Genomic DNA, 26136 nt, shown 5'->3' with positions numbered 1-26136 from the left:
ATAGAAAGATCGAAGTAAGGCATGGAAGGAAAAGAGGTTTGCTGGACATACTGAAGTAGCCACTGTTGAGGATTCAAACTTGTGAGTTTCAGAGAAGGCTGGAAAGGTCACTCACTCTGTAGCATACCTTGATCCGGTTTCCTAGAAAGAAATTTCAAGTATGATCTAAGTGCTTCATTTCATTGAATTCTGATCAGAATCCTTATCTCTGCATCAAAGGCCGAAGACCTAGTCAAGCGAAGGCATGAGGAGTACAAAAGTGAAGGATTAAAAAGGTCTTACAGAAGAGAGGCCTCACCCTGGAAGTAGAGAGACCACTAGGTCTGCATCGTTCATCCATATCTCCAATTTTCTGAGCAACTCTGGTATGTACATTATAATCATTATTGATCAGATGAATTCACCATAGTTTTGTGAAGGGACTGTCCTAGAATTGTAAGGCATTCAAAGACTTTCTATTGACATCTTAGAAGGGAGGAAAATCTTTTGTTCTTGATCCAAAATTTTATGATACATATGTATCTATGAGAATCCGTAAAGAGCAATTGAAATCCTGAGTCTCTTTCTGTGTAAATATTTAAAATGGTCTTTACCACAGAAAGGATATTTTGAGCATGAATCATACCTGAACATAAGGACTGTAATTCCCTTCAAAATTCTGACCATAACCCAGAAAAGAAGAAGCCTAGCTCGTTTCATCTCAAATTCGAGACTCTGTCTCAAAGGAACAGAAGCTGAGACTCCTATGCATGAAGGATCATTAGTCTTATCATCTCATGAGTGGTTTTAAGAAAGCTCATCTCCTTGCTCTCAGTCTTTTTGAGATAGTATGAGTAGCTGGATATGAGATCCATGACATATACCTTCAACATTATCGTGATCAACACATATATATTGTCTCAGTTTGAATCAATTAAGCCGATCTGTGGAATCTTCATTTATTTGCAGTGGTGATATTTATATTGAAACCTTACTGTATATCAGTAAACATTTGGTCACATTGGAATGAAGGAAATCTATAGGCATCAAGGGCATTTGATATTTTGCATCAACATTTATCCTCTTTTTGTTTTGAATTCTCTATACTGTAACTTATCTTGGAGCCCTGTAGTAGCATCATTAAGAGAAGCAGTCCTAAAGGTGTATAATTTTGTTGATTACCATGATACAGTGTCTTCAAAAGTGCAGATCTGTGTTACAGAGGCCAAGATCCTTTATACAATTTCATACCTTATGCAGTAAGAAGATTAACTGACCCAGAGGGAGTTGATTTGGCCTGTTGTCTTGAAAAGTCTGCTCTCTTTTGTAGAAAGGTCAAGCCTCAACAAAGAAAGGACTTCGTTGTTCCAGTGAAGATGACCTTAAAAAGAGTATTAGAACTTTGCCGGACCCTCCTCCATTATGAGGTACTGTTCAGATCCTTGTTGAAGAGTGTTGCTTGATCTCTTATGACATTCATATCTAGACCTCTGTTAAGGAGAATTGTGATACCTGTCCCAACTGAACTAGGACACATATCCAAATGATATCGCATGGGATCTAAGGAGTCATGTTATGGCACCATTCAAAGCCTTTCTAAATCGAAGTTGCAATAAAAAGTAATTTATATTATACTTGGCTAAGGCATTGGTTGTCATATGATGAGGTTCAAAATGTCCAAAAAGTACATCAATTGGTTGATGATCTCGGTTTAAGTAGTCCAAGAGATACTATATATATTACTCAATATACAGGTGTTTGAATTACTGTAGTATGTGCCATCCTAAGTTATAGTATGCCATCTGAGGTTATTTTGAGAATTAAAATAGTTACAGGATGTATCAAGGATATATTATCAAAATGCTACAGGAAACCAGAATCTACACTGCTGAGATTATTTATAGTTTGACTGAATCAAATGGAATACAACATGCAGGAGTTATGGTTATAGGTTAAGATATGATCATGTGATGATTGGAGTCTGGACAAAGAATGATAACTAGAATAAGGGTATGAATACATAAGCTCACCAAGACCCTTTACTAAATGAAGTATATGCTACAATTGTAGTTAGGATGCAGTGCCTCACTGAAGATATGTCTTGCTGAGGATCTACATATTAAAACTGGTCTGTGATAAGTCCAAGGATGTTTTACGATATATAATTTACAACATGCAGATCTTACACTGAATCCATTTCAGTACTCAGATGTTACAATATAGCCCGGATAATTGATTGAATAACTGTACAAAACATCAGGATTGGAATGATACTTGAAGAAAAGGCAAAAGCCCATACCTTGGAGAAAGATTTGAAGACTCCCTGATTTCTCACCTCAAAAAGGATAGGACCATGATAGGATCCTCTCATGCATTGTTAATTATTGATGCTTATAAGGATGAAGCTCCTTTCAAGCTACCTTCGAACTTTGAAGAAAATGAATAAGAGACTAATGATTACATATTGAGTCTCAGAGCGAGTTGTTTGTTGAACCCTCCCAACAAAGGATATTCCTGTTTGTGGAAGAGCACTGCCAGAATCATGGAATGTTTGATTGCATTAATAAATTATCTACAAAGTGAATGGATCTCATGATGAGCAGGTTGCCAGATGGACACTTTGCACTCTGGAAAGACAAGCTTAGGCTTGTGATTTCCCTGAGTAAGAGGGAGTAAGAACAGTTAAGTATTTTCTTCAACAAGATATGCAAGAAACAGAGGATTGCTAAGTGCTGCTAAGATCTTTGCTGCTAAAATGGGTAGTTGTAACTCAATATGTTTGTAGAAAGCTACTGGGTGGAGCTATGAGGCTCCCATTGACAATCCAGTCATCAATATCATCACCAAGATCTAGTCTTGGTTTTCAGAAAGCAGCCTGGCACTATTCCCTATATGAAGGGATCTTTGGTTAGATTGAACATTGAGCTTTGGGAGCTCCTTGGGGTTTGAGGTACTTCTTGAGCTATGAGCGACCATAGGGTTAGTGGTTCACGCGCAGTGTACAACTTAAGTGGTTCACCTTCCCCTGTGACGGATGATATGTGTGTAGGGTGAGTGGTTGACCTTCCCCTACTATTGATGACATATGCATAGGATGAGTGGTTCACCTTCTCCTATGGCATATGGGCAGGATGAGTGGTTCACCTTCTCCAGCGGGTACCCCAGTGAGAGATGCATATAAGCATCTGCTTGTTGTCACATATGGACATGTCGGTGGGACATGGTTCATCCTTTCCCCACGTGTAGGATGCTCATTCCCTATGATCTGTGGTTGACATGTCGGTGGGATGTGGTTCATCCTTTCCCCACGTGTAGGATCCTTCCTACGATTGTTGGTTGGCATGCATGTAGGACGTGGTTCATCCTTTCCCTACTCTCGGTGGTTTGCATGCACGTAGGATGTGGTTTATCCTTTCCCTACAATGGTTGTGACATGTGACTGTAGGATGTGGTTCATCCTTTCCCTACGTGTGGTTGTGAGCAAGATGTGATTTATTCTTTCCCTGCTATTGCCCCAACATCATCCTACCCATGTAGTCCGGGACACATGGGAAGTACCTCTCATCTGGCCAATGAGTTGGGAAAAGTGGATAGGTATTAGGGACCATAGCACTACCGATGGACGCATCGTGTATTGTCGTACTCCCTATGTCTAGGATGGATGGTGTTCAACAACTTGACCTGGGATCAAGTCTGATTGGGATTTTTTCCCTCGGACTGACTTTTGTCACTAGAGAGTGGTAAGGTCTTGTGACTCACTTTCGATCGATTCTTCTTCATTATCTATATTAGTGTTCAGCAGAGCAGAGACGAGAATCAAAGATGATTCATGATGGCAGGATGGCATGATGATGGATGGTTTGGCAAGTGGAATTCTCCCTAGTTGAGAGGGAGTGTTAAAATTGGCAACTAGGGCCAAATTCCACTTTGGGAAACTCTTTTGAAGAAGATAATTGTGGCATTGAATTCCTCTTTTCCAGACGACCAAAATTGACCTAAAGATCACTAAATTTGGACAAGGAAAAATATATTTTTGAAAGGCAAACCCCTCATGTGTAATTTGTTAAGGTTGGCTTGGGGCAAATTAATCAAATTAAAACCCTCTCCATCTCCTATATATAGAAGAGACCTCCATCCTCATTTGACACATCCATAACTTCTTCTTCTTCTCTTTGAAGTTGGCCGCTTTCCTAGGAGATCGATCAAAGAGGACGAAGAGCATGTCTTTGGGCCATTTTTGTTTCTTATGCAGGTCTGGGTCATTGCAGGAAAGGCCGCATCCTTGAGGAGGATTTTTGGGCTAGTTTTATATGGAAAACCTTCCCCTACAACAGGCCAAGTTCCTTAGGCAAAAGGCCAAGGCAGTTGGAAGCATGTCTGGACTAAATCGATGAGTATTTAAGGACTGTTCTGGACAATATTCATCTTTTCTTGCTGGCTGCAGACCTACTATGGAGTTTTCCAGGTTCAGACCTATGTTTAGTGGAAGAAAAGAGACCAAGATATTAGCCTGGTCTGAGTCGCTCTCACAGCAAGGAAGAGTGAGTTGTTTAGAAGTTAAACACATAAATTTGCTGCTGTAGGTCAGGGCTGATGTATGCCTTAGCCAGATCTGTATTCAACCCAAAATCAAATTGCTTTGGGTTCCTCATCTTCAGCAAAGAAGGCCGCATATATAGATCCAGGATCGAGCTGCTTTAACTATTGTTGACCACTGGTTAGTTCAGAAGACAGAAGTACAGACTTGACTGGGTTATTTCCTTGACATCTGGACAGTGGTATTGATCAACATATTGGCAAGTCAATTTTGACTTTGAGTGTACTCTCTCTCTCTCTTTCTCTGCTGAACATTTGATACTGATAATAATGAAGATTGATCAAGGGTTTTCCCCATCTTGGGGTTTTTCCCTGGCTTGTGCCAATTTTGTGTTCTCTTGTCTTGGCTTGTCTTCTGCGTATATGGTTTATGTTCTTTTGTCAGTTACTGTCAATATAATAAATTATAATGGCTTATGTGATTGCAATGAAAATGTAAATTGGGCTAATGTGGATCATTGAAGTAATTGACCTAAGAAAAGAACATGTTAAGCTAAAATTAACATCTCACCTTAGTCCAAGGAACACCATACTGCTATCCAAGGAACGGTTCTGCTCTGCTCTTCAAACTCTGATGCACAGAGATAACCTTGCTTGTTCAAGCAACTTGAATTTGCTACAAACTTCCTCCTCTTTGCTTGAGACACTTTAGGCTCCTCGCATTGCTCCTTTCTCTCTGTTTTCTTGAGTAGAGTTGCACTTGTGGATATCACAAATTGCTGCCCTAAACGCCCTTTAGGATAGACCTATTCCACCAACAATCTTCTCCACAAATCATGAGCATCAAAAATACCTTCTAGCCTCATCCTGCTGTAGATACACGTCTCAAACTCTGTGACCAATCTTCAGACCTAAAGCATACTGTGAAAGCCCTTAACTTCATCCTCACTAACATGTATCCTCCTCGCTCTTGCCTGAGGTAACTCAGACCTTCAATTTGCACTTGAGAGAGGCTTCTCAGTCTTATGTACCAATACTCTTGTACCTTGGCCCTGCTCCACCAAACACAAAAATATTGACCCTATCCTTGTCTCCGATCTGAGGTGTTACAGGCCTCTCGTAGGCTGCGTCCTTTATCATCAATTCACAGAACAATGGTATCTTCCTAGACCAGAACTTAACCAAACTGCCTGCTTCCAAAAACTCACAAACTGATCTCTGTGTGCTGATCTTTGCTTTGATACCATGTTGAAGTTGTACGAAATTCTGCAACTACTTGAATGAACAATCTAAAACTAATGGCAACTACAAATTGAAACCAAAAATTCTTTTCACCAAGACAAAGAATTTCTCAACACACATAAGTAGCGAAATAATCACAAAGATAAACACAGTCACACACAATTAAACACAATTATTTTTCTAGTGAACACCAACTGGGAAAACCCTCTCCTTGCTATAGAATTTTATTGATAGAATTCTGAGCAATCAAATTTCTTACAGGGAAAACCGTTTCACTTGAAAACTCAATCGTTCTCACTACTACACTAGCTAGAAACACCCTACTACAACCTTGACCCAACTCCTTTCTTGCGGCATGCCTGGCCCTTTTTCCTTGTGCAGGAGATCTCCTATTTCCGAGTGCAAAGGCCTCCCTATTCTTTAGGATGGACCTCCTAAATCCTATTGGAAATCTGGTTGCAAGAAGGTCTCTCTATCACTGTGTATTGGTTCCTCCAAATTACGCTCTCACAAGAAGGATCTCTCACTCTCTCACAAAACTTGTGAGCTTGCTTTGTCTCACAACCTTGTGCACAAAACAATTTATTAAACTTGTGCCTTTTGTCCTCCTTTTATTGATTCGATCCATGCTATTTCTGGCAAGTACAAATTTAAAACATGAGTTGAGTTTGACTTGTTAACTAAGTCAAACTACTAGTTAAACTCGTCCATGCTTCAATCAAGACTGAAGCTCCCAATTCCGTTCTCTTCCAATTTCGAACTAGCACTTGGATATCCAATTAACTAACCCTCCAAACTTGCACATGAATTTACTAACACCACGAACTCGTCCATGATAAAAGAAAGACTGATTATGGTCTTTCTTTGGCTAAGGCACATGCATAGAGAAGACCTTCTCTCACTACTATTTTCAACATGGCCATGAATTCCTTGCATGTGCCATGAATTTTTCTTGCATGGCCATGAATTCCTTGCATGTGCCATGACTTTTCTTGCTTGGTCCATGTCTTCCTTCCATGTACCATGACTTTTCGTTGCGTGCACCATGACTTCCTTGCATGGTCTACAACTTTTCTTGCATGCACCACGAATTTCCTTGCAAGGCTTGGAAGACTTCACTTTCTCGCTTGAACCTAAAGGTTAGACTTCCTTTGGGCGACTGACCCTCCCTATGAGCCCGCAATCTCTCTCTGAAGCTAGTTTCTGTCTGAGCCTACATAACTTTCCCCTGGCTTACTCAGCTTTCTCTCTTGGAAAGTGACCTCATAAAAATCTATGCACATGCTACAATTGAACTTGTGTCCTTTCAAGGTCAGTGTCGAGTTGCAGTTGAACACTTGGCCTAGTCCACTCTAGATCTTCACAACTCAACTTTGCAAATGTCCTCATCCTCTTGGGTCAAACACCTCATATGTACATAGCTCCATTGTTGGATGTGCAACTCTACAACCCAATGAAGATACTATCTCACAATCAACCTGCCATCCACACGAAGCTTCCTTGTTCATTCCAAAGCACTCCATGCCAAGGCACTTGAGCTGTCATAACTTACTTTGACAAGTCAATGGAAGGCCATCAACGGTATCGACAACTTGCCACTCAATAGATTGTTGTGTGTCGAATTCTTCTCCAATCCACCAAAACTCCCATCTTGTCACCCCAAGCTACAATAATGCACAATTTTTTGCCTGAGCTTTTTGATCCATGTCTCACAAGGCACACCTAGCCAACTCACTTGGCAATAGTCTCATAGCTCCCTCCTAGAGTTGCCACTTGTGCACAAATCTGACCAAGTTGCTCTTCAATGTAGTTTTGATACCATGTTAGAAATCCATGCACCCTAGGTTTGGTCTATGCCTTAGAGGGTTGGAACTTGGGAGTACCTAATAGGGTTGGTTGTTAGCCACCTATATCAAGGTAGGGAACACCTTTATGAGACTCGATCTAGTTAGATATCGGAAGGTGATCCTTGTTTGAAGTATTATCGTGGCCTTAACATTCAAGTTTGGTCCACTTAGATGCATATATGATCTTAGTTTTTGATGGATGGTTGCTTTCACTTGAGTTCATGTTGTTTTTGTCAGGTGGTCCACGGGTACCCAGGCCTTTCAAAGAAGCACATGGCCTTAGTAGGTGCAATGTTTAGAGATTGCAGCCTCCTGACAACATGGGTAGATGATACATGTCCAAGAGTACCTCCAAGACCCAGGTCGTTGGTCAACTTTGACCTAGCTTTGAGGATTCTTCATGATGATACCACTAGACCTAGTGTGCCCCCAGGCTGGCCTTGACAAAACCTTATGGATAGGCGCTGATTCAAAGCTCAGATGAGGATAGTCTCCCATTGAGAGACTAGGGAGGGCTTGTTGCACTAGGGTTAGCCCTAACGCTGGAGAGGAGGTGGCTTTATTAGACAGTTGGAGACCCGTGGAGACCATGTTTACTAGTGGAGGGATTCAACACTTGGATGTGAGGCATGTGCCTCAAAATCAACCTTTTTTTGTGGCTGATTCTGCCTTTTGGGGCTGATGTCCTTTGCCCTAGCTAAGCCCTAGTCTTGCCCTATGCTTCAACTTGAGGCTTGTTGTGCCATATATTGTTTTTACACATATATTACAAGCCTTTTCTTGGCTTTGTGATCCTAGATAAACCTATTGACCTTTCTTATTCTTGAACCCTAGGTCACGTTGTGCCCTAAATAGGCCTCTTGGGGATGCACATTGCCTTATTGTTCTAGCTAAGCCCTGTTCTTAAGAAGAGCTACCCTCCTTGGTCTATATCGTCACCTTTATCCCTTGAACTTGATATATCCTTTAAGTGACCTAATATAGGGAAGCCTCTCTTGTGGTGAAAGTCCACTAAGGAGCAGGAGGTAGTGGCTGTGGTGACAGTTGGCCACACCTCATAGTGTTGTCACATAGTCTAGTTCTTGTCTTGTGAACTCCCCTCAGAAGACCTGCTAGATTTTGAGGCAAAACTTCTGATGCCAACTAATCTGTCAAATCCATATACTTTTGTAGACAAGGAGTCACTCAACTTCTTGCTCCCATGCACCTCAGGTATGAAGAAGAATGAGTTATACCCTCTAGAGTATAATGCTACTTGTTTCGTTCCAACCTTGTTCATGTTTCCTTTGCAACAAAATTGAGATCTTTTGCATCAATGCTTCCCTTTCTCGACCTTAACACTCTTCTACTTGTTTCGTTCCAACCCTGTTCATGTTTCCTTTGCAACAAAATTGATATCTTTTGCATCAATGCTTCCCTTTCTCGACCTTAACACTCTTCTACTGGTTTTGTTCTCAAGTAGAAAAGGCATCCAATGCTTTTCTTCCTTGAACCTCATCCCTTTGATACAGTGCTTTGCCATTGGTTGAAACACGATTTTCATCCGGAACGTGGGTCCAAGCCAAGACTCTGACTACACATGTCAAGGATTATTCTGTATTCTGATGGAAGGGGTGTGCCATCAACTCTATTGGAAATCAGGTGTAATTTCTTTGAAGGGAGGAAATGATGAGACTTAGTTATAGTTGACATAGTGAAAGGATATATTATGTTTATACATTCTGTAGGAGACTTGGTCAAAGATGATGACTTATCTGTGTATTTTATATTTCTAGATCTCATAGGAGACTGGGTAAAAGATGATCACTCACCTTCCACTACAAAAAATATTCCTATCCTACAATTTTGTACCCTTATATACCTAATGAGATATAGAGTGCATGTCATTTAACTGTGCACATATCAGTTGTATAACAATAGTAAAACTCACAGAGAATGAACAACCCACCTATCTTTTGCTGAACTCTATGCCAATTGGATGATGAAAGTTTGAAAGTTAGGTAGATGCAGCTATTGATCCAATGATGCAATTTGTTGCTTGTCAACACGTTAATTACACAAGTAGATAAATACATTGCCTTGAGGCATAAGATATTGTTTATCAAACTTATTTCTATTATAATTAAACATATGGGCAATCACAATTCTATGCCTTAGACAAGGATATGATAAAATTCTTTACTAACAGCTATTTTCTTACCATCAAATTGATCAATGGCAAAACTATGCAATGAACAATGCCCATGATGTAGAGGAGTTTTCTTGGAAAAATATATGGGTTCATTGTTGAATGGGTGATTGTTATGCCATTTATTTAGATATGACTATTCAAGGGTTTTGATGCTTTAATTATTTTGTAGTTTCTTATACATGCATACATTTCGACTACTTAGTTACTTTACGCGCACACACACACACACGGTTTTGCATACCTGCATTATTATCATTCTATTTTTCTCATAGTTCATTGAGGTCTTATACAAGACAACTCAGAAACCACATTTGTTAAGTGATTTTCAAACATTACTTGGCTTGGAAAGTTTGTGAAGATGATTGAAGGTGGTTAAAAGTGTGTGGTATCAATTTGGAGTTAGTAATGTTGGGAGATGAAAATCAAATTAAAGATATTGGGAATGATGGGAACTGAAATTAGTAACAAACATAAGTATAAAATTTAATGGTAAATGAAGCTAGATAGTATTGATTGGGAAAGGGAAATGATTTGTTATGGTTTTTAAATGATAATATTTTCAAATGAGCATACCAAGATGATCAGGGGCAATGCATGATAAGGTTGAGGAATGTAATGATTTGGGTTCTTTGCAACGAAATTGGAAAAATGGTATGAACAATGCAGTACAAAGGATCAAGGAAGATTGTTGCTTTAATAACTTGACTGGGAATGGTATTCTTTCCATGTTACTGGTATCCCAAGGTCAGTCAATAGATTCAACCTCATTCATGTTTTGAATGAATAAAAGTGCTTTTGTTTAGAAGATGAAGTTTAAGTAATCCACTCTTTGTTATGGTCTAATGTCAACTAGAATGTAGGCATTTCTTTTTGAATTTGAAGAATTTATATCCTAAAATTATCTGCATATATAAATATCTATGGTGCTTCAAATATTGAATGCCATCCTACAGTTGTGTTTTTTCTCACATCATAATGAAACATTCTTTTAAATCTAACGTTGTCTATGTATTTGTTAGGTGGGATCATGAAGGGCCTTTCAAGCCACTGCATTTAATGAACCCTACTAGAATTTCCTTCATTCGCTCAGCACTTTGCCAACACTTCAGGTTTGGGCAAATATGTTGTTTTCATTTTAGATGAGCCTTTCATGAGTCTTTCAGTGATTGTTATTTTCTTTACGGAGACCATTATGTTCTTTACCACCATGACATGTCTTTTGTTGCTAGTGGAATTCTGGTTTCACATTTGCTTGCATATCCTTGTAGAGAATATACATTGTATATCCCATAACTTATAAGCATTTCGCATGAAGAAAATTGATTCCAATTTAATATTTTAAATGAAAGTTCAAATTAAACACAGGCTTGAAATAGACGTCATTAATACATTTAAAATGTTGAATGCTAAGATTTTTTGAAACTAGGCACATCTATATCATGTGACATGAGAGCAGCTCTGATGCATATCAGATTGTGATTTCTTCAATGATATTATTTGTTTTGGCTTCCTACTAGACTACAAATTTTATACATTCTATTTCTAGAGCTAATAATATTTTAGGTTTCAGTGACTACAGACCATCATGGCAGAATATAATGTTACAAACTTTCTTTCATTAATTTTATAACTTGCATATACCAGAGTTTTGAATCCTATGAGATCAAAGCCACAGTGCAAGTATGTTTTTTGAGCCACATTTATACACTCGAGTCATTTGGAAGAAGGCAGACATACTGATGATGGTGGCGTCGGACAGGTATTTCCGCACAAGTCTAAGTGTTTAGACACGTGGAGGCCATCCAAGGACCTTTAACCTTAACAAATCACTTTAATTAAATAATTTATAAAAATATTTGTGTTTTTGTAACAAAATATGAGTTAATCTGATGAAATGCGAAATTTTCTTTTTCACAAGTAGAACGCTATATATTCCATATGAGTAATATACATATACTGTCAATACTGTCAACATCTGTCATGTCACTTGGGTTGGGGAGGATTCCATTCTTTCTTCCAAACCACCCATGATAACCCCAATTGACAATGAAATGCAAAGGTTATTTGCATTAGTGAATTAGATAAATCTCAACTGTTGATTTGAAGTGAAGTTGAGATATAATCTCAACTGTTACTCACTTTGGAGACTAGGGTTGTTGACTTGGTTATTCAAACTTATAAAAGCAAGGTTAGCCTAAAGGAAAAGACATACAAGAGACTTTGAGAAGATTGAATCACAAAGGACCAGTGTTGAAAATATTGGTATTGGCAAAATATCGGCGAGGGTCCAGAAAACATCTTATCGGCAATATCGGCGAAAATATCGGCAAGCATAAAAAATATTTTTTTCAAATTTTTAAACATAGCCGATATTTTGCCGATATTTGCCGATATTTTGAAAATATCGTGATATTTTCAAAACAGAAAATATCGCGATATTTTCAAAACAGAAAATATCGCGATATTTTCTCGACGATATATCGTTTTGCCAAAAATATTGCGATATTTTCGAATATCGCTGATATTATCAACAGTGCAAAGGACAATGATTCAAGGAGAACACAACAAGGGTGAGAAAGGACCTTCATCTTATTGAATTTTTGTAGCTATGGTTGGTCTTCATATGAAAGAAATGATAAATACAAATGTATACTTCAAGTCGGCTTCAAAAGAAGGAAAATTTGAATTTTGAATTTTGGATTTTTCCTGAAAAATGTAAGGTCGGCTCTAACTGCTTATGTTGGCCCAGCCCAAGGGACGTGCCCATTGGGGTACTCTAATCCAACTATATATACTCCATTTGTTCTCCTCCACCACTGAGACAAAATAAGAATGAATTTGAGGCAGACCAGAAGGACAAATCCAAGGCAGAATTAGAAGGACAATCTCTGAGGCAGCAGACTGAAATTTTTGAGGAAAGTGCAGAAGGCCAAAATTGCAGGAGGCTGAAATTTCAGGAGGCTGAAGTTGTCTTTGGTTGACCAGGTTTGACCTAGGTGTGTTTGTGGTTGGTTTGACTTTGTTTTTGACTGGGAAATCATATTGTATCTCTTGTTGAACTGGAAAATTTCTCTAAGAAAAGGTTATTGGTTTTTTCCCTGTTTAGGGGTTTCCCAGGATAAATTTTGTGTCTCTTGTGTTTGATTATCGCTTCATGACCCTATTGTCATTATTGTTTTACTGTTGAAGATTTTCTATTTATAATTGCTTAGTGATGAATGTGGCACAAGATAAATTAATGGAGAAATCATTGGAAGTAATTATCAGTCTAGGAAACCCTGAAAAATCAACATGGTTTTAGAGCTATGGTTAAAGAGTAGCCACCAAAAATATAGCCCTAGTCAAGTCAACGATAGTTTTCTTTCTGTATGGAAAACAAGGATCATGATTATTATTTGAGATAAAAGCTTAACCTTATCTAAATCAAAATTGAACTTTTGTTCGGGCCATAGTAGCCTATGGAGGCCGCACCCTGAGTATCAAGCCTTGATCTGAGTAAGGTCTGTTCTTTGACTGAATTCATAGTCTGAATAAAGATTGGACTTAATGAGACTCAACCTGAAATCGGCCGTGGTTAGGGTAGACTTAAAACCATTTTCGGAGGTCCTCTTGAGTTATTGCAAGCTTATATGCCTAAGAAAAATTTGAAGGAGTAAATGATGATTTTTAGAGCCAAGCCCTAATTAGTATTTTTTGAGTAAGATTGAAGAAAGAGGAGTAAAGCCCTAGGAGACCTAAAAACCTCAAGTTAATATATTATTTGGACCAAGATAAAAGGGCCTTAAAGATTAGGCCATAGGAACAAAAGGCCTCAAAAGTTTGAAGAGCAATTTTGAAGTTTGTGCCCAAGTGCTGGCTGAGATTCTATTGATGGCCTTAGCGCCATTTGCAGGTAGGCTAAAGGGCCTCAGTCCAAGATCAAGGTGGCCAAGAAGCCTCAGTAGTAAGTGCTAGTTGTAAATTTTTATCATTGATGAATCATAATTGTATGCATAATGTTACAATGTACATGCATGAATCATGATCAAATTTGTATCATCATGAAAATTTGTATGCTATTTGTTAATTTTTTTAATATATATATATATATATATATATTTGAATATAGTATATAATGTGTCCTACGTATCATGTTCCGGGGCATCTCCGTGTCCTGTGTCGGACTCTCATATTTGCGTTTCCTACGTGTCCTGTGTTAGGTGACTTTAGGTCAAAATGCATTCATAGATTCCAAATTCTCCACCAAGAAGAGGCCAAATTGCTCAAGGATTTACAAAAATGAATTATTCCTCTACTTATACGAGGAATTCGAGTTCCAATTTTAGCCTATTGCCCCCTATAATAATAAAATAATGTCCTAATAACTAGTTTTGCGAACATCTTGATAACATCCCGATTTTATCTCGAAATCATGATTTTTTGCCCTAGCCAATGTTTGCCGATTTTTAAAGATATTTTTATGGTATCTTAATTTTGCCGATTTCTACCGATATTTTCCCGATTTTTATAATTTTTTGGTTATTCGGACCCTTGTTGATTTTATCCTGATGCTGATGTTTGCAACATTGCTAATAACAAGCTAGGTCACAAGCTGACCTAGTAGCCAATGATAAAACATAAATCTAGCCCACATGTGTGAGCCGCAAGTAAGAGAATGATGACATCATGCATGTGTGAGCACTTCTAGGGCTAGCGTTGAGGCTTCTTGGTGCCAAGATGTGAGTAGAAGCCCTCTAAAATCACCTCCTAAGCGTTGGCCCTTTGGTTTTTGTTAATGCTCCTATGTGGACCCCAATTTTCATCTTGGAGCACAAAAGTGGTCTCATGGGTCTCGAGGTGGTCAAAATGGCTGTCTCCTCTCCAACGTTGGGGGCTTTCAAGGTGGTGCTAGCCATCCCACGTCTCAAGGTGCGAGACCATCCTCCTCTGGGCCCTAGATCAGTTGGCAATCCCTCATGAAGTGCTAAGCCAGCTGGGGGCATGTTGGGTCGGAGTGCATCATTCCATAAATGTCATCAATGTAGGGAAAAGTGCTAGAACACTGTGGTTGTCGGAGGTGCCCATGGCTATGTGTGATGCTCTGCTACAACTTGGAGACCCATGGCTCTCAACGCTCCACTTGTGGGTGTCAATATGCTCCTCTAAAAGACTTGGGCCCCAGTTAAGTTGCCCAAGCCATGGCTGTGGAACCACCTGACAATTACACACAATATCCAGTGCTAGTAACTACATTACTAGGTAGATTAAATCTTTTTTTTTGCATCAAAGTGAACCAAGCTTGAAAGTAATGGGTAATTTGACACTTCAAATAATTCTTCCTCCCAAAATTAAGGCTTTGAACTCCTAATATTGTTACGTCCCTAGGTAGGAGTGGCTAATAGACCAGCCTATTAGGTGTTTCCATCCCCCAAGGGGAAGTGGCATGTCCTTGGTCTACCCGTCAATTGATAGGTGCCACGTGAATAGTGATGGAAGAGAGGGCAGAAGACTTCATGGCCAAGTGCCATGGTCAAAGGGACCAACTATGACGGGCTTCTCATCCTGAGTGTATAGATGTGGGGAGGGAGCAATCATGGATGCTTGAGTTACCAACTTGGCCTTTGCTTTTCCACCCCTCTTGTGTGCCGTTTACTTTTTCTTGATTTTTCTTTATATTACTGCTTGTACCTTAAAGGGTTAGAGCTTGCTTTGTATGATGCATAAGAGTTATTACCCCCTTAATGGTGAGGCAACTCATTGCCCTCCAAGGGTTGGGACATGCAAGGGTTCCTTCTCATAATATGAAAAATAACATGTGTTCAACAATCAGGTGATGGTGATAATGAGTGAGGTAGAGCTCATGCTAGGCTTTTGCCCACATGCTAATGTGTATGTGTAGCATAAAAACTTAGGCTGAAGCAAGAAAACTGATAGCTTGTAGATTTAATTGTTAAAATACACACAAGTATTTAATAATAATAATTTATTAAATATAAAATTGTATAAGATGATATATGATGATTTGAATGTTACAATGAGGCCCTGCTTTTATACTTCAGCAGGTGACCTTTCGTGAATGGGCATGTCTTTTAGGCATGCCTTTTCACCTAACTTAATGAATATTTAACCTAATTAATATTTAATTATTTAATATTTATATTTATTTTATTTATTTAATTGTTATGAATTATATTCATAACATAGCCTCTTCCTTCGGAAGCTTTGTCCTCAAAGCTTTAATGCTGGGGGTTTTCTTCACTTAGTGTATGTCGTCTCGATGTCTATAATCTGACCATCCTCTCGTCTTATAGGTCATCAGTAATATTTCCTTGGATTTTTTTTTTTTTAAATAATAATTCTTTTAATAAGTCTATTTTTTTTAAAATAATAATATATATACATATATTTCGTAAATTTAATTAATTAACATATATTAATTAATTAATTAAATTACCATTATATAATATAGTTGTTATATATATATAGATATATATATATATATATATATATATATATATATATATATAGTTTTAATTGAACTAAATTAACACTGTTTAAATTGATTTTTACGCAAATGATAACGTCGTGATGGTTCGATGCTGACCTGTCCTGGTCACAACTGTTGACCACCGCATTTCACCACCGATTGGATTGATAATCTACTCATTCGTTCGACAACTTGGTGTGTTCCTGCGGAGGGCAAAGTAGGGTTGATGAACTGATGAAGTGGTTTGATAGCAGTACTTCCGTTGCCTGATGAAAGGGATTTCTGGACCTTGTGATACAGGTCCATGGTTGGTGATCCATCGGGATTGTCGATTCTTTGTTTTGGAATATCCTTGGGATCAACGAACTTCACGCTTCCTTTTGTCCTCTTTTCTTCAGCTTCTTGGTATCCTTTCCTCAGACGTTCTGCCGCTGCTTTAATCTTTGCAGTCTGCTCATCGCAGCTCATCAAATTTGTAGCGCTACTCTTCACCTTCTCTGGCACTCCTGAATTCAGTTTCGATCTCTTTAAGGAACGGTCTTCAACTTCTTCTTCTTCTTCTAGGGTTTCTTCCCTTTGTTCATTGCAACCATCAGATGATGCTAACGATACTATTCTAGCCGGAGGATCCGCTTCCACGTGCTTGCGCTTAACAAGTTTTCTTGGAGATGTGGGAGGGTTGTTTTTCTGTTTTAGCATTGAAGATTCGAGTGGGTGCGCCTTGGATTTTTCTGCGTCCCTTGGAGATGTGGGAGGGTTGTTTTTATGTTTTAGAGTTGAAGACTCTGGTGGCTGCGTCATAGATTTTTGTTTCGAGATTTTCTGCGTATATTTTTCCTTCTTCCTATTTTCGTGTTTGTTATCGTTGTCGGGCGAGTGATTGATCAATTTGTGATTTCGGGGCCGTCTTTTTTGCGACTCGTGTGATTCATCGTCCTTCGCAGCTTCATATTGATCTTCATAAACAGAATTAGTATCCCCGTCATTTCTTTCATCTTTCTTATTATTGATTTCTTTCGGAAATTCTTTAACTTCTGCAAATGATTTTTCTAAACGCTGTAATGCTTCTTGAATACTAAATTGTTCAACGTAATCAAGATGTGAACGTAATGGCACATTGTGCGGCGAACTACGTTCAAAGGCCCGCATGATTATATCGTGTGCCATGGCTCTGATACCACTGTAGCATAAAAACTTAGGCTGAAGCAAGAAAACTGATAGCTTGTAGATTTAATTGTTAAAATACACACAGGTATTTAATAATAATAATTTATTATATATAAAATTGTATAAGATGATATAAGATGATTTGAATGTTACAATGAGGCCCTGCTTTTATACCTCAGCAGGTGACCTTTCGTGAATGGGCATGTCTTTTAGACATGCCTTTTCACCTAACTTAATGACTATTTAACCTAATTAATATTTAATTATTTAATATTTATATTTATTTTATTTATTTAATTGTTATGAATTATATTCATAACAGTATGTCCGACCATCTTTTGCATTTTGATCTTCTTTTGTTTTTCACTTGTGGTCATCATATGCTTTTTCTTGTTCTTTAGCTGCATCAACCTCCCATGGCCAAATTCTGGGCCCTACCCATGTATGAGGATGTATGGTGCCAAATCCCAAAGAACCAATGGTTAGTTGAACTTGAAGAAGGGAGGTGGAATATAGTGCTTGTAATGTAAGATGGAAAGTGGTAAGTATGGAATAGGGTGAGATGAGATTACGATTTCCTAAGTACTGCCCCTCCTATATCCATTGGGCCATTAGGGGAAGTCCCACTGGACTAGGATGGAAAATTAACCCCCCATGCAAGGTGAGGAAACAAGATGACGGTCAAAACGCCTATTCCTTCTAGTCTACCCCATAATCCATGTCAAATGCCCAAAATAAAAACAAGCATAAGCACTCGATTGCAAAATGAATAATGTACCTTTTGATCAGAAGCCGACCTTCCAACAGGTGCTCTTGCCAAGTGGGCGAGGAAACATATGATTGATTAAGGTGGTGTAGACATGAATGGCACATTGTCATCGACTACTAGTGGCTATTGGCTGCTAACTGGAAGAGATGATGGGAGAAAAATTTCTCCTATGGGGTCACCCGCTTTTGGTGGGTAATAGGCACTTCCAAATAAAGGAGGCGAAACCTCAAGCAGAGGCTAGAGAAGAGGTGCTTCGACGAGCCGTCGAAGTTGTATATAGCAAAATTCCTGGGGTACCCATGGAGGTGGATGTTCCACTAGAAGAAAAATTGTCTAAGATTGAACAGGTTGTTCACAGTCAGGAGGCGAGGGTAGAAGAATTACAACTACAAATCAAGACGACCGCCCCGCCAGAGGAGGTTGAAAGAAGAGAAAAGGAACAAGAGGTAGCCAAGTCTCTCAAAACTACTTGCGAAAATGAAAAATAATGTACCCAACTATGTGAGGCAAGAGTTGGGTTATGGCACAGGTTATAAGGCAACACCAAACTAAAGGATTTTGGTGCTAAGATTCAGGTTGCCGAAAAACACAATGAAACCATTTGCAACATTTTTCTCTCCTTGCCCGCATTAGAGCATCGTGTCGTAATGCTAGAAAGTACAACACTGGGCTGGGAGATTAATCAATGGAGGGTGGAGCAACAACAATTGGCGCAAAAAGTTGAACAATTACAGGACAGAGCAATGCAGGTTACTGATGACCTTGTTGTTGCTCAGAGCTTGACCCATAATAAGATAACCCGAAGTGTGCCATTCTTCGAAGCTCCCTCTATAAAAATAAACATTGTTGCTAACATTCTTGCCATTGTAACCAAGGTGGAGGTCATTGCGCACCTAAAGAAACATTTGAAAAATTTCTAGCCAAGACTGTGAAAATCCTCCCTTCCCTCTGTATCCAACACCAAGAAAGTGGCTCGGGGACAAGCCACAAATAGTGTTGGGGGACTATTGGGGTGAAAAAGCGATTAAGGAGACATTTTGGCAAAGAAGCAGTAAGGAGAAATTTTTTGAATTTTTGTGTAAGTATGGAAGCACTACACAGGAAGGAGTAGATATCGTGAGCAAAAGACTGCACAGAGGCTCGATAGGTCTATGCTCGACATAGAGTGCAAAGGCTTGAAAGATAGATGCTCGACATAAGTATGTAATAGAGACCGCACGGTAACCGTTTTATTATTCAACTGAAAGAGTATCTATTAGCAATGCAAGGTTGTTATGTGAATATTTATGAGTCGAACAAGCCAAAAATCCTACTGCAGTAAACTAATTTGCATTACCTACTTGTGTTCTTCATTTAACAAGCTATTTTCAGAAATATTTGGAAAATATATTGTAAATACACTGCAGACTACACTAATATGCAGATCAAGTACTGAAAAATAAATGAGGCAAACACACAAAGGACACACTTATTTTTGGACTAAACAGTTCCCGGGAAAACCCAATGCGGGAAAACCGGTGCAGAAACTCTGATGGTTTTCTATTATTAAGCAGCAGTTTTGAATATAAATGCTGGTTTCCCTTATGGAAAACCAGTGACAGAGAAATACAATGGCGGAAAATCTGAGTGAGTTTTACCTCACTTCGCCTAGTAGATTTCGGCTAATCTGGCAGCAAATTTGGCTAACCCCGGCTACTTCTGCGTTGGCCTTGCGTCAGCTCTCCTGCCCATTGCGTTAGCTTTCCCGGCTGTTCCGACAGTTCCCCGACAGTTTTGACTTTCTGCGTGGAAGGAAGCTTTCTGCTTCGGTGCTGTCCCTTCTGTCTCTGCGTCAGGCCTGCGTAGGCCCAGATTGGCCCAATGTCAATCCTCTTAGCTACTGTGCTGTCTCCAATAGCTTCTCTCTGCCTCTCTGTCAGTATTCCCGAACTATCCCTGCCCCTCTGTTGCAAGATCTCCCCAATCGATTTTCCTCCTGAGAACTTCTCACCTTGGAAAATCGGTTTCCTCAATCTCTCTATGTGTTCTCCCACTGACCCCAAGCCTCCATTTATACTTTTCCTGTTGAGAAATCAACGGCCGAGATTAAGTCTCTAATCAACGGCTAAGATTAAATTAGACTTGATCCTTGTCTCTTAGAAGCTTCTCACCCATATTTTCATTAATACCCATTAATATTTTAATTTTCCTAAGTTTAGACTTAGGAACCCCATTAAAAATATTAATTATTTTAATAAAATACAATCTAGGTGGAATTTCACCAAACGATTTCTGGGTCTTGGAGATCTCATGTGTTCTAGCCCCTCCACAAAATTTCGAAGCTAGAGCACATCTGATGCTACCCAAAAATCAACACTCCCTCTTAGCGAGGAATGTGCTCTAGCAATACTTCCCAACAGAAGTATCACACTGATCCACGACATTGGTCCTCTACGTTGCTGATGCTCGGCCTGTTGCCCCTCATCCACTGCGCTGCTACAATCTGTACTGTTGCCCATGACACTGCCACTGTCACTGCTACATCTGTACTGCAACTCCCTCTCAATATGCTGCATCATGCTACCCATAACACTACCACTGCTAACTGCTGCACTGCAACTCAGTTGCTGAGAAGTAAGCAACTGAAAAGCCACCCAAAAGCTGACATGCTGGTCAGTCTAGACGCCCTATGACGCTGAAGCTACCTCTGCTTCTAATCTGTGCTGACCCTCTAATGCTACTGTGTTGCTGTTGTATCTGCTCTATGCCTCCTGCACTGCTGCAACACTCCACTACGCTGCTTCAGACTTTGGCACCCTAGCTCTGCCACTGTTGCTCCATCATCCCTCGCACCAACCGACTCCTGTCATTCTGCTACTGTCATTAAGGGCTCCCGTAGCTGTATGTGATTCAAGAGTTTGGGCACCTCAAGGATCTTGCCCCTATGTAGTCTTCCCGAGTACTACAGCTTAATATCACCCCACCTCTTCTCTAGAGGTGCATGAGCACTCATGGCGCAATCCTCATCATCGTCCTCTTTGTCAGCTTTCGCTGGAGTAACCTTTGAGTCAAACTTCTCTTCTTTGCCCTTCTTCCGAGGACGCTGCGTGGTGAAATGACCCATGACCCATTTCTCGACATCTGAAGCATCTGAATTTGGATATGTCCTTTTTCTTCCTCTTCTGATGCCCTTGTTGTCCCGTTGACGAGAGAGCTGCATCCTCCTCTTCCTCCTTGACTCTGATCCCTTTGTTGCTGCTTCCCGCCTTGGTCAGCTATCTGATCTCTTCCTGTCGAAGCGCTGCCCACATCTCCTCCCAACTAGGAAGAGAAGCCCCGCCCAAGATGCTCTGGACAAAAGTTTCCCAATCTTCAGTGACTACATTCAGGGTTGTCCTGACCATAAATTCAGGATCTGGTGTAGCCCCTACAGAAGTTAGTTGGTCACGGATCCCTTGCAACCTGAGATGGAAGGGATCAATTTCTTCTCCCTTCTGCATTTGGAACTGTCTCAGCTGACTCTCAAGCAACATCTTCCGTTGAACAAAAGTTCCCTTGTACAAAGTGGTCAAGGCCTCCCACATTTCCCTTGTTGTGTCTTTCTCAGCAATATGTGGTATCACATGATCTTTGACCCCGTTGAAGATCATGCACTTTGCTTTAGCTTGAGCCTCCTCGTACTTCTTGAGAGGATCAACATCAACCAGAACAACAAACATCTTCAAGGCATAATCTTTGATGCAATTTTTATCCAAAATTGCCAGGATCCCGACCTTCCAGATGACGAAGTTGGATGCTCCATCCAACCTGTCCTGATCCCTCAGTTCGTTAATTGCCATCTCTTCTCAAATGAATGTCGAATTGGTTCTTTTCTCCATCTTTTGCTGCTGCCCCAACAAAACTTGGATCTGGATTTCTTTGGTTCTAGAAATCCTCTAAGGAACAAGCTCCCTCTGAATTTCGATTTCCTTCATGGAAATCCTTCTGCCAACCATTGTCGAACCACCACTCTCTGATCTCTCTTGCTGTTGCTCAGCACTGGATCTAAATTTCTTGGCAAGAAATCTTCTGAGGAATTGATTCCCTCTACTTTGCTTCTGCCCCACTAGGTATTGTTCTGCACCAACAGAATCAACACCCCACTAGCAACTCCAGATGAAGTCTGCGCTGCACCTCTAGCCCCGACAACTAGAAAAACGAGACTCAACAGTCTTTGCGCTGGCCCAGTAATCATTGCGCTGCCCTCTGCAACAACAATGTCACCCAATCAAGCTGATGTAGGCTCTGCGTGAGCCTCCCTTGGTGACTGCGTCACCCCTCCTCTGCTCTCTCGGCCAGAAACTGTGCTGTCTCTCGGGACAACTATCTTCAGCACATATTTTCCTCTGTCCTTTCACTGATGGCTTCAGTCCTCTTTGATCTGCAATCCCTCTGATACCATGTGAAAAATTCTGAATCGAACAAGTCAGAAATCCTATTGCAGTAAACTGATTTGCATTACCTACTTGTGTTCTTCATTTAACAAGTTATTTTCAGAAATATAAGGAAAATATTAATGTAAATACACTGCAACCTACACCAATATACATATCAAGTACTGAAAAATAAATGAGGCAAACACACAGAGGGCACACTTATGTTTGGACTAAACAGTCCCCGGAAAAACCCAATGCGGGAAAACGATGCAATAGCTTTGAGGGTTTTCTATTATTAAGCAGTAGTTCTGAATAAAAATGTTGGTTGCCCTTCTGGCAAACCAGTGACAGAGAAATAAAATGGTGGAAAATCTGAGTGAGATTTACCTCACTTCACCCGACAGATTCCGACTGATTTGGCAACAAAACTGGCTAACCTCGACGACTTCTGCGTTGGCCCTGCGTTAGCCTTTCAGGCTTTGTGTTAGCTCTTTTGCCCACTGCGTTAGCTTTCCCGGCTGTTCCGACAATTCCCTGACAGTTCTGACTTTCTGCGTGGAGGGCAACTTTCTGCTTCTGCGCTGGCCCTTCTGGCTCTGCATCAGTCCTGCGTAGGCCCAGATTGGCCCAACATCAATCCTCTTAGCTGCCGCGCTGCCTCCAGTAGCTTCTCTCTGCCTCTCTGTCAGTATTCCCGAACTATCCCTACTCCTCTGCTGCAAGATCTCCCCAATCATTTTTCCTCCTGAGAACTTCTCACCTCAGAAAGTCGATTTCCCCAATCTCTCCGTGTATGTTCTCCAACTAACCCCAAGCCTCCATTTATACTTTTCCTGTTGAGAAATCAATGGCCGAGATTAAGTCTCTAATCAACGGCTAAGATTAAATTAGATTTGATCCTCGTCTCATAGAAGCTTCTCACCCATATTTTCATTAATACCCATTAATATTTTAATTTTCCTAAGTTTAGAGTTAGGCACCCCATTAAAAATAGTAATTATTTTAATAAAATACGATCTGGGTGGAATTTCACCAAACCATTTCCGGGTCTTGGAGATCTCATGTGTTCTAGCCCCTCCACAAAATTTCAGAGCTAGAGCACATCCGATGCTACCCAAAAATCAACATGTTAGACATGGGGTAAGGTGGTGGATTCAACTTGGATTGGAGTGACTAATAGTTGAAGACGACGTGCGAGAACAACTCAGTTGGGTGAGCTAGCAGAAGATTCCCCTAGACGAATTTGGGCAACCTCTAAGATAAAAAGGATGATCTTTGCTAATCAAGGGTTCCGAAGTCTGTTCTCAATTCTGTTCTAGTTCTTGATGTTTTGCTAAGTTTTTGTTCTAATCTGTTCGAGTACTCTGTTTTAGCATACTCCATTCTATTTTTTATATTTTTAGTCGAAATAGGAATATGATGATGTCTGGTGTAAACATTGTATGGATATGCAGTTTATGGTGTTGGCCAAAGGTACTATTGGAATATCTACTTTCCAAGTCCCGTTTTCGGACTTAGGTGTTTATGTATACATCTCTGTTATTAAGATGAATATAAGAGCTTGTCAGGAGTTTTGGCCTCAAATATATGTTTTTAATGTGTGATGCTGTGGTAAATGGTGAATGTCATGAATGGAATGTAGGCTATCAGCCAGGGCCAAAACCTCTCACTCTTTGAGAGGAAAACTCGCACAAATTCTTCTTATAGAGATTCCAATTGACGAATACCAAGACCAAGACCCTTGACCTATTTGCCACTCCAAGACCAGGACACAAGTTCTCTTGACACTCAACCTTTTGCTCTTTTCCTCTTCTTGACTCCTCTTCCACTTCGACCTTCTTAGCACTGAGACATTATCACCACCGAGATCTCATTACTGTCATGACACCAAGATCTCCTTACTATGATGACAACCAAACCTTCTCACTGTAGTTATACCGAATCCTTCTTACTGTGATGACAAACAAAACCTTATTGTGGAGACAACGATCTCTTCTTACTGTGGTGGAATTGAAACAAAGATTGCACCGAGATTATGGTAGCACTGTTAGCACCGGGACTGTGGTATGTTGGCACCGAAACTGTGTTAGCATCGAGACCTTTTCACTATTGACAACACCGAACCATCTCATCTGAAATAACACTGAACCATATTGTGATATATCACCGAAACTTTGTCTATAATCTCCACTATAATCCGCATTGTAATCCCACTGTAATGCACACTGTAATCTGCGCTATAAGCTTTGCAATTAGTCCGAGATTCTCTATGTTCTGATGCTTAACCGAATTGCAGACTTACAGACCAACGAAAGTCTGTCTTCTGAAATAGGCCGATATGCCTAGTTATACTTGTTTGCCATCATAATTAAGACGACATGACTGTAAGCTCAACCGACGTGTCACTTGGAATTTGCAATAATCTTTTTGAAGCCGACATGAGGAGGATACTTCACTTGGTCTTGGAGGGTTTATCCTATACATATTAATGACTCATACACAATTGTAACATGCCCAAGAAGGGTCCTTCATACATGACATAGACTCAAATTGACTTTTATGACTAGATGACAAATCCTAAAGGTGTTAGAATTTCTAAGTCTAACCCGTTAGAAACCCTTCATGTACTTTCTAATTTATTCCTACCTACTTGTTTTGTTAATTAACAAGTTATTTACCATGTAAATACTGGAAATAAATACAAGTACATGCTCAACACATTACAGATCATCAACTGAAGGAAACAAAACAAGCACACAAGTGACATCGTTGTTTTTGGACCAATGTCCCCGGAAAAACCCAATGCGGGAAAACCAGTGCAGCTATCTGAGGGTTTTATTATTATGCAGTTTCTGAATACAATCTGGGTGCCAAAACCGGCTCACCCAACAGAGAATAATCTCGGCAGTAGTACCTCTCCTTCGGAGACAGATGCTTCGGCTGAAACCTCGGATAAACACTCCGGCAGCTCCTCAGCTCCAATCTGCCCCATGAAAAACCCCAGCGTCAGCCTCTAGGGACTGCATCAGCCTCTTCTGCCCTTTGCGTCAGCTTTCCTAGCAGTTTCGACTGTTCCCGGCAGTTCCGGCTTCTGCCCTCTACGTCAGCTTTCCCGGCAGTTCCGACTGTTTTCGATAGTTCCGGCTTCTGCCCTCTGCGTCAGCTTTCCTGGCAGTTCCGGCAGTTCTCGGCAGTTCCAGCTGTTCCCGGCAGTTTCGGCTTTTGCCCTCTGCATCAGCTTTCCCGGCTGTTCCGTCAGTTCCTAGTAGTTCCGGCTGTTCTCGGCAGTTTTGGCTTCTGCCCTCTGCGTCAGCTTTCCCAGTTGCTGCGTTGATCCTCCCAGCACTATCTCTGCTTCTCTGCTTCTGTATTCACTGCCCCTCAGCTGCAACTCCAGATCACTCTCTCAACTTTCTCAGCAAACTTAGCCCCAGAAAGTTGAAATCTTGATCTCTTGGTGTGTTCTCCAAGTGACCCTCAAGCCTCCCTTTATACATTTCTTGTTCACAAATCAACGGCCGAGATTAAGTCCCTAATTAGTGGCT

The 26136-nt window shown here is 40.2% G+C and overlaps 1 protein-coding gene across 1 annotated transcript in view; it reads left to right on the top strand.

Annotated features, from left to right (window-relative positions):
• COQ3 (coenzyme Q 3) overlaps positions 1–26136 on the top strand; it is a 292698-nt gene that overhangs the window by 69748 nt on the left and 196814 nt on the right. Inside the window, exon 2 of the mRNA XM_089366879.1 lies at positions 10815–10904. Within this exon, the coding sequence (XP_089223005.1) occupies positions 10815–10904 (90 nt within the window). The remainder of the gene's footprint in view (positions 1–10814; positions 10905–26136) is intronic.

Source organism: Pinus tabuliformis, chromosome 8 (assembly GCF_031772625.1).
Source record: "Pinus tabuliformis cultivar Carrire ecotype Pingquan chromosome 8, CPIR1, whole genome shotgun sequence".
In the NCBI taxonomy this organism is placed as follows: domain Eukaryota; kingdom Viridiplantae; phylum Streptophyta; class Pinopsida; order Pinales; family Pinaceae; genus Pinus; species Pinus tabuliformis.
This window is presented reverse-complemented; position numbering and strand designations above follow the sequence as displayed.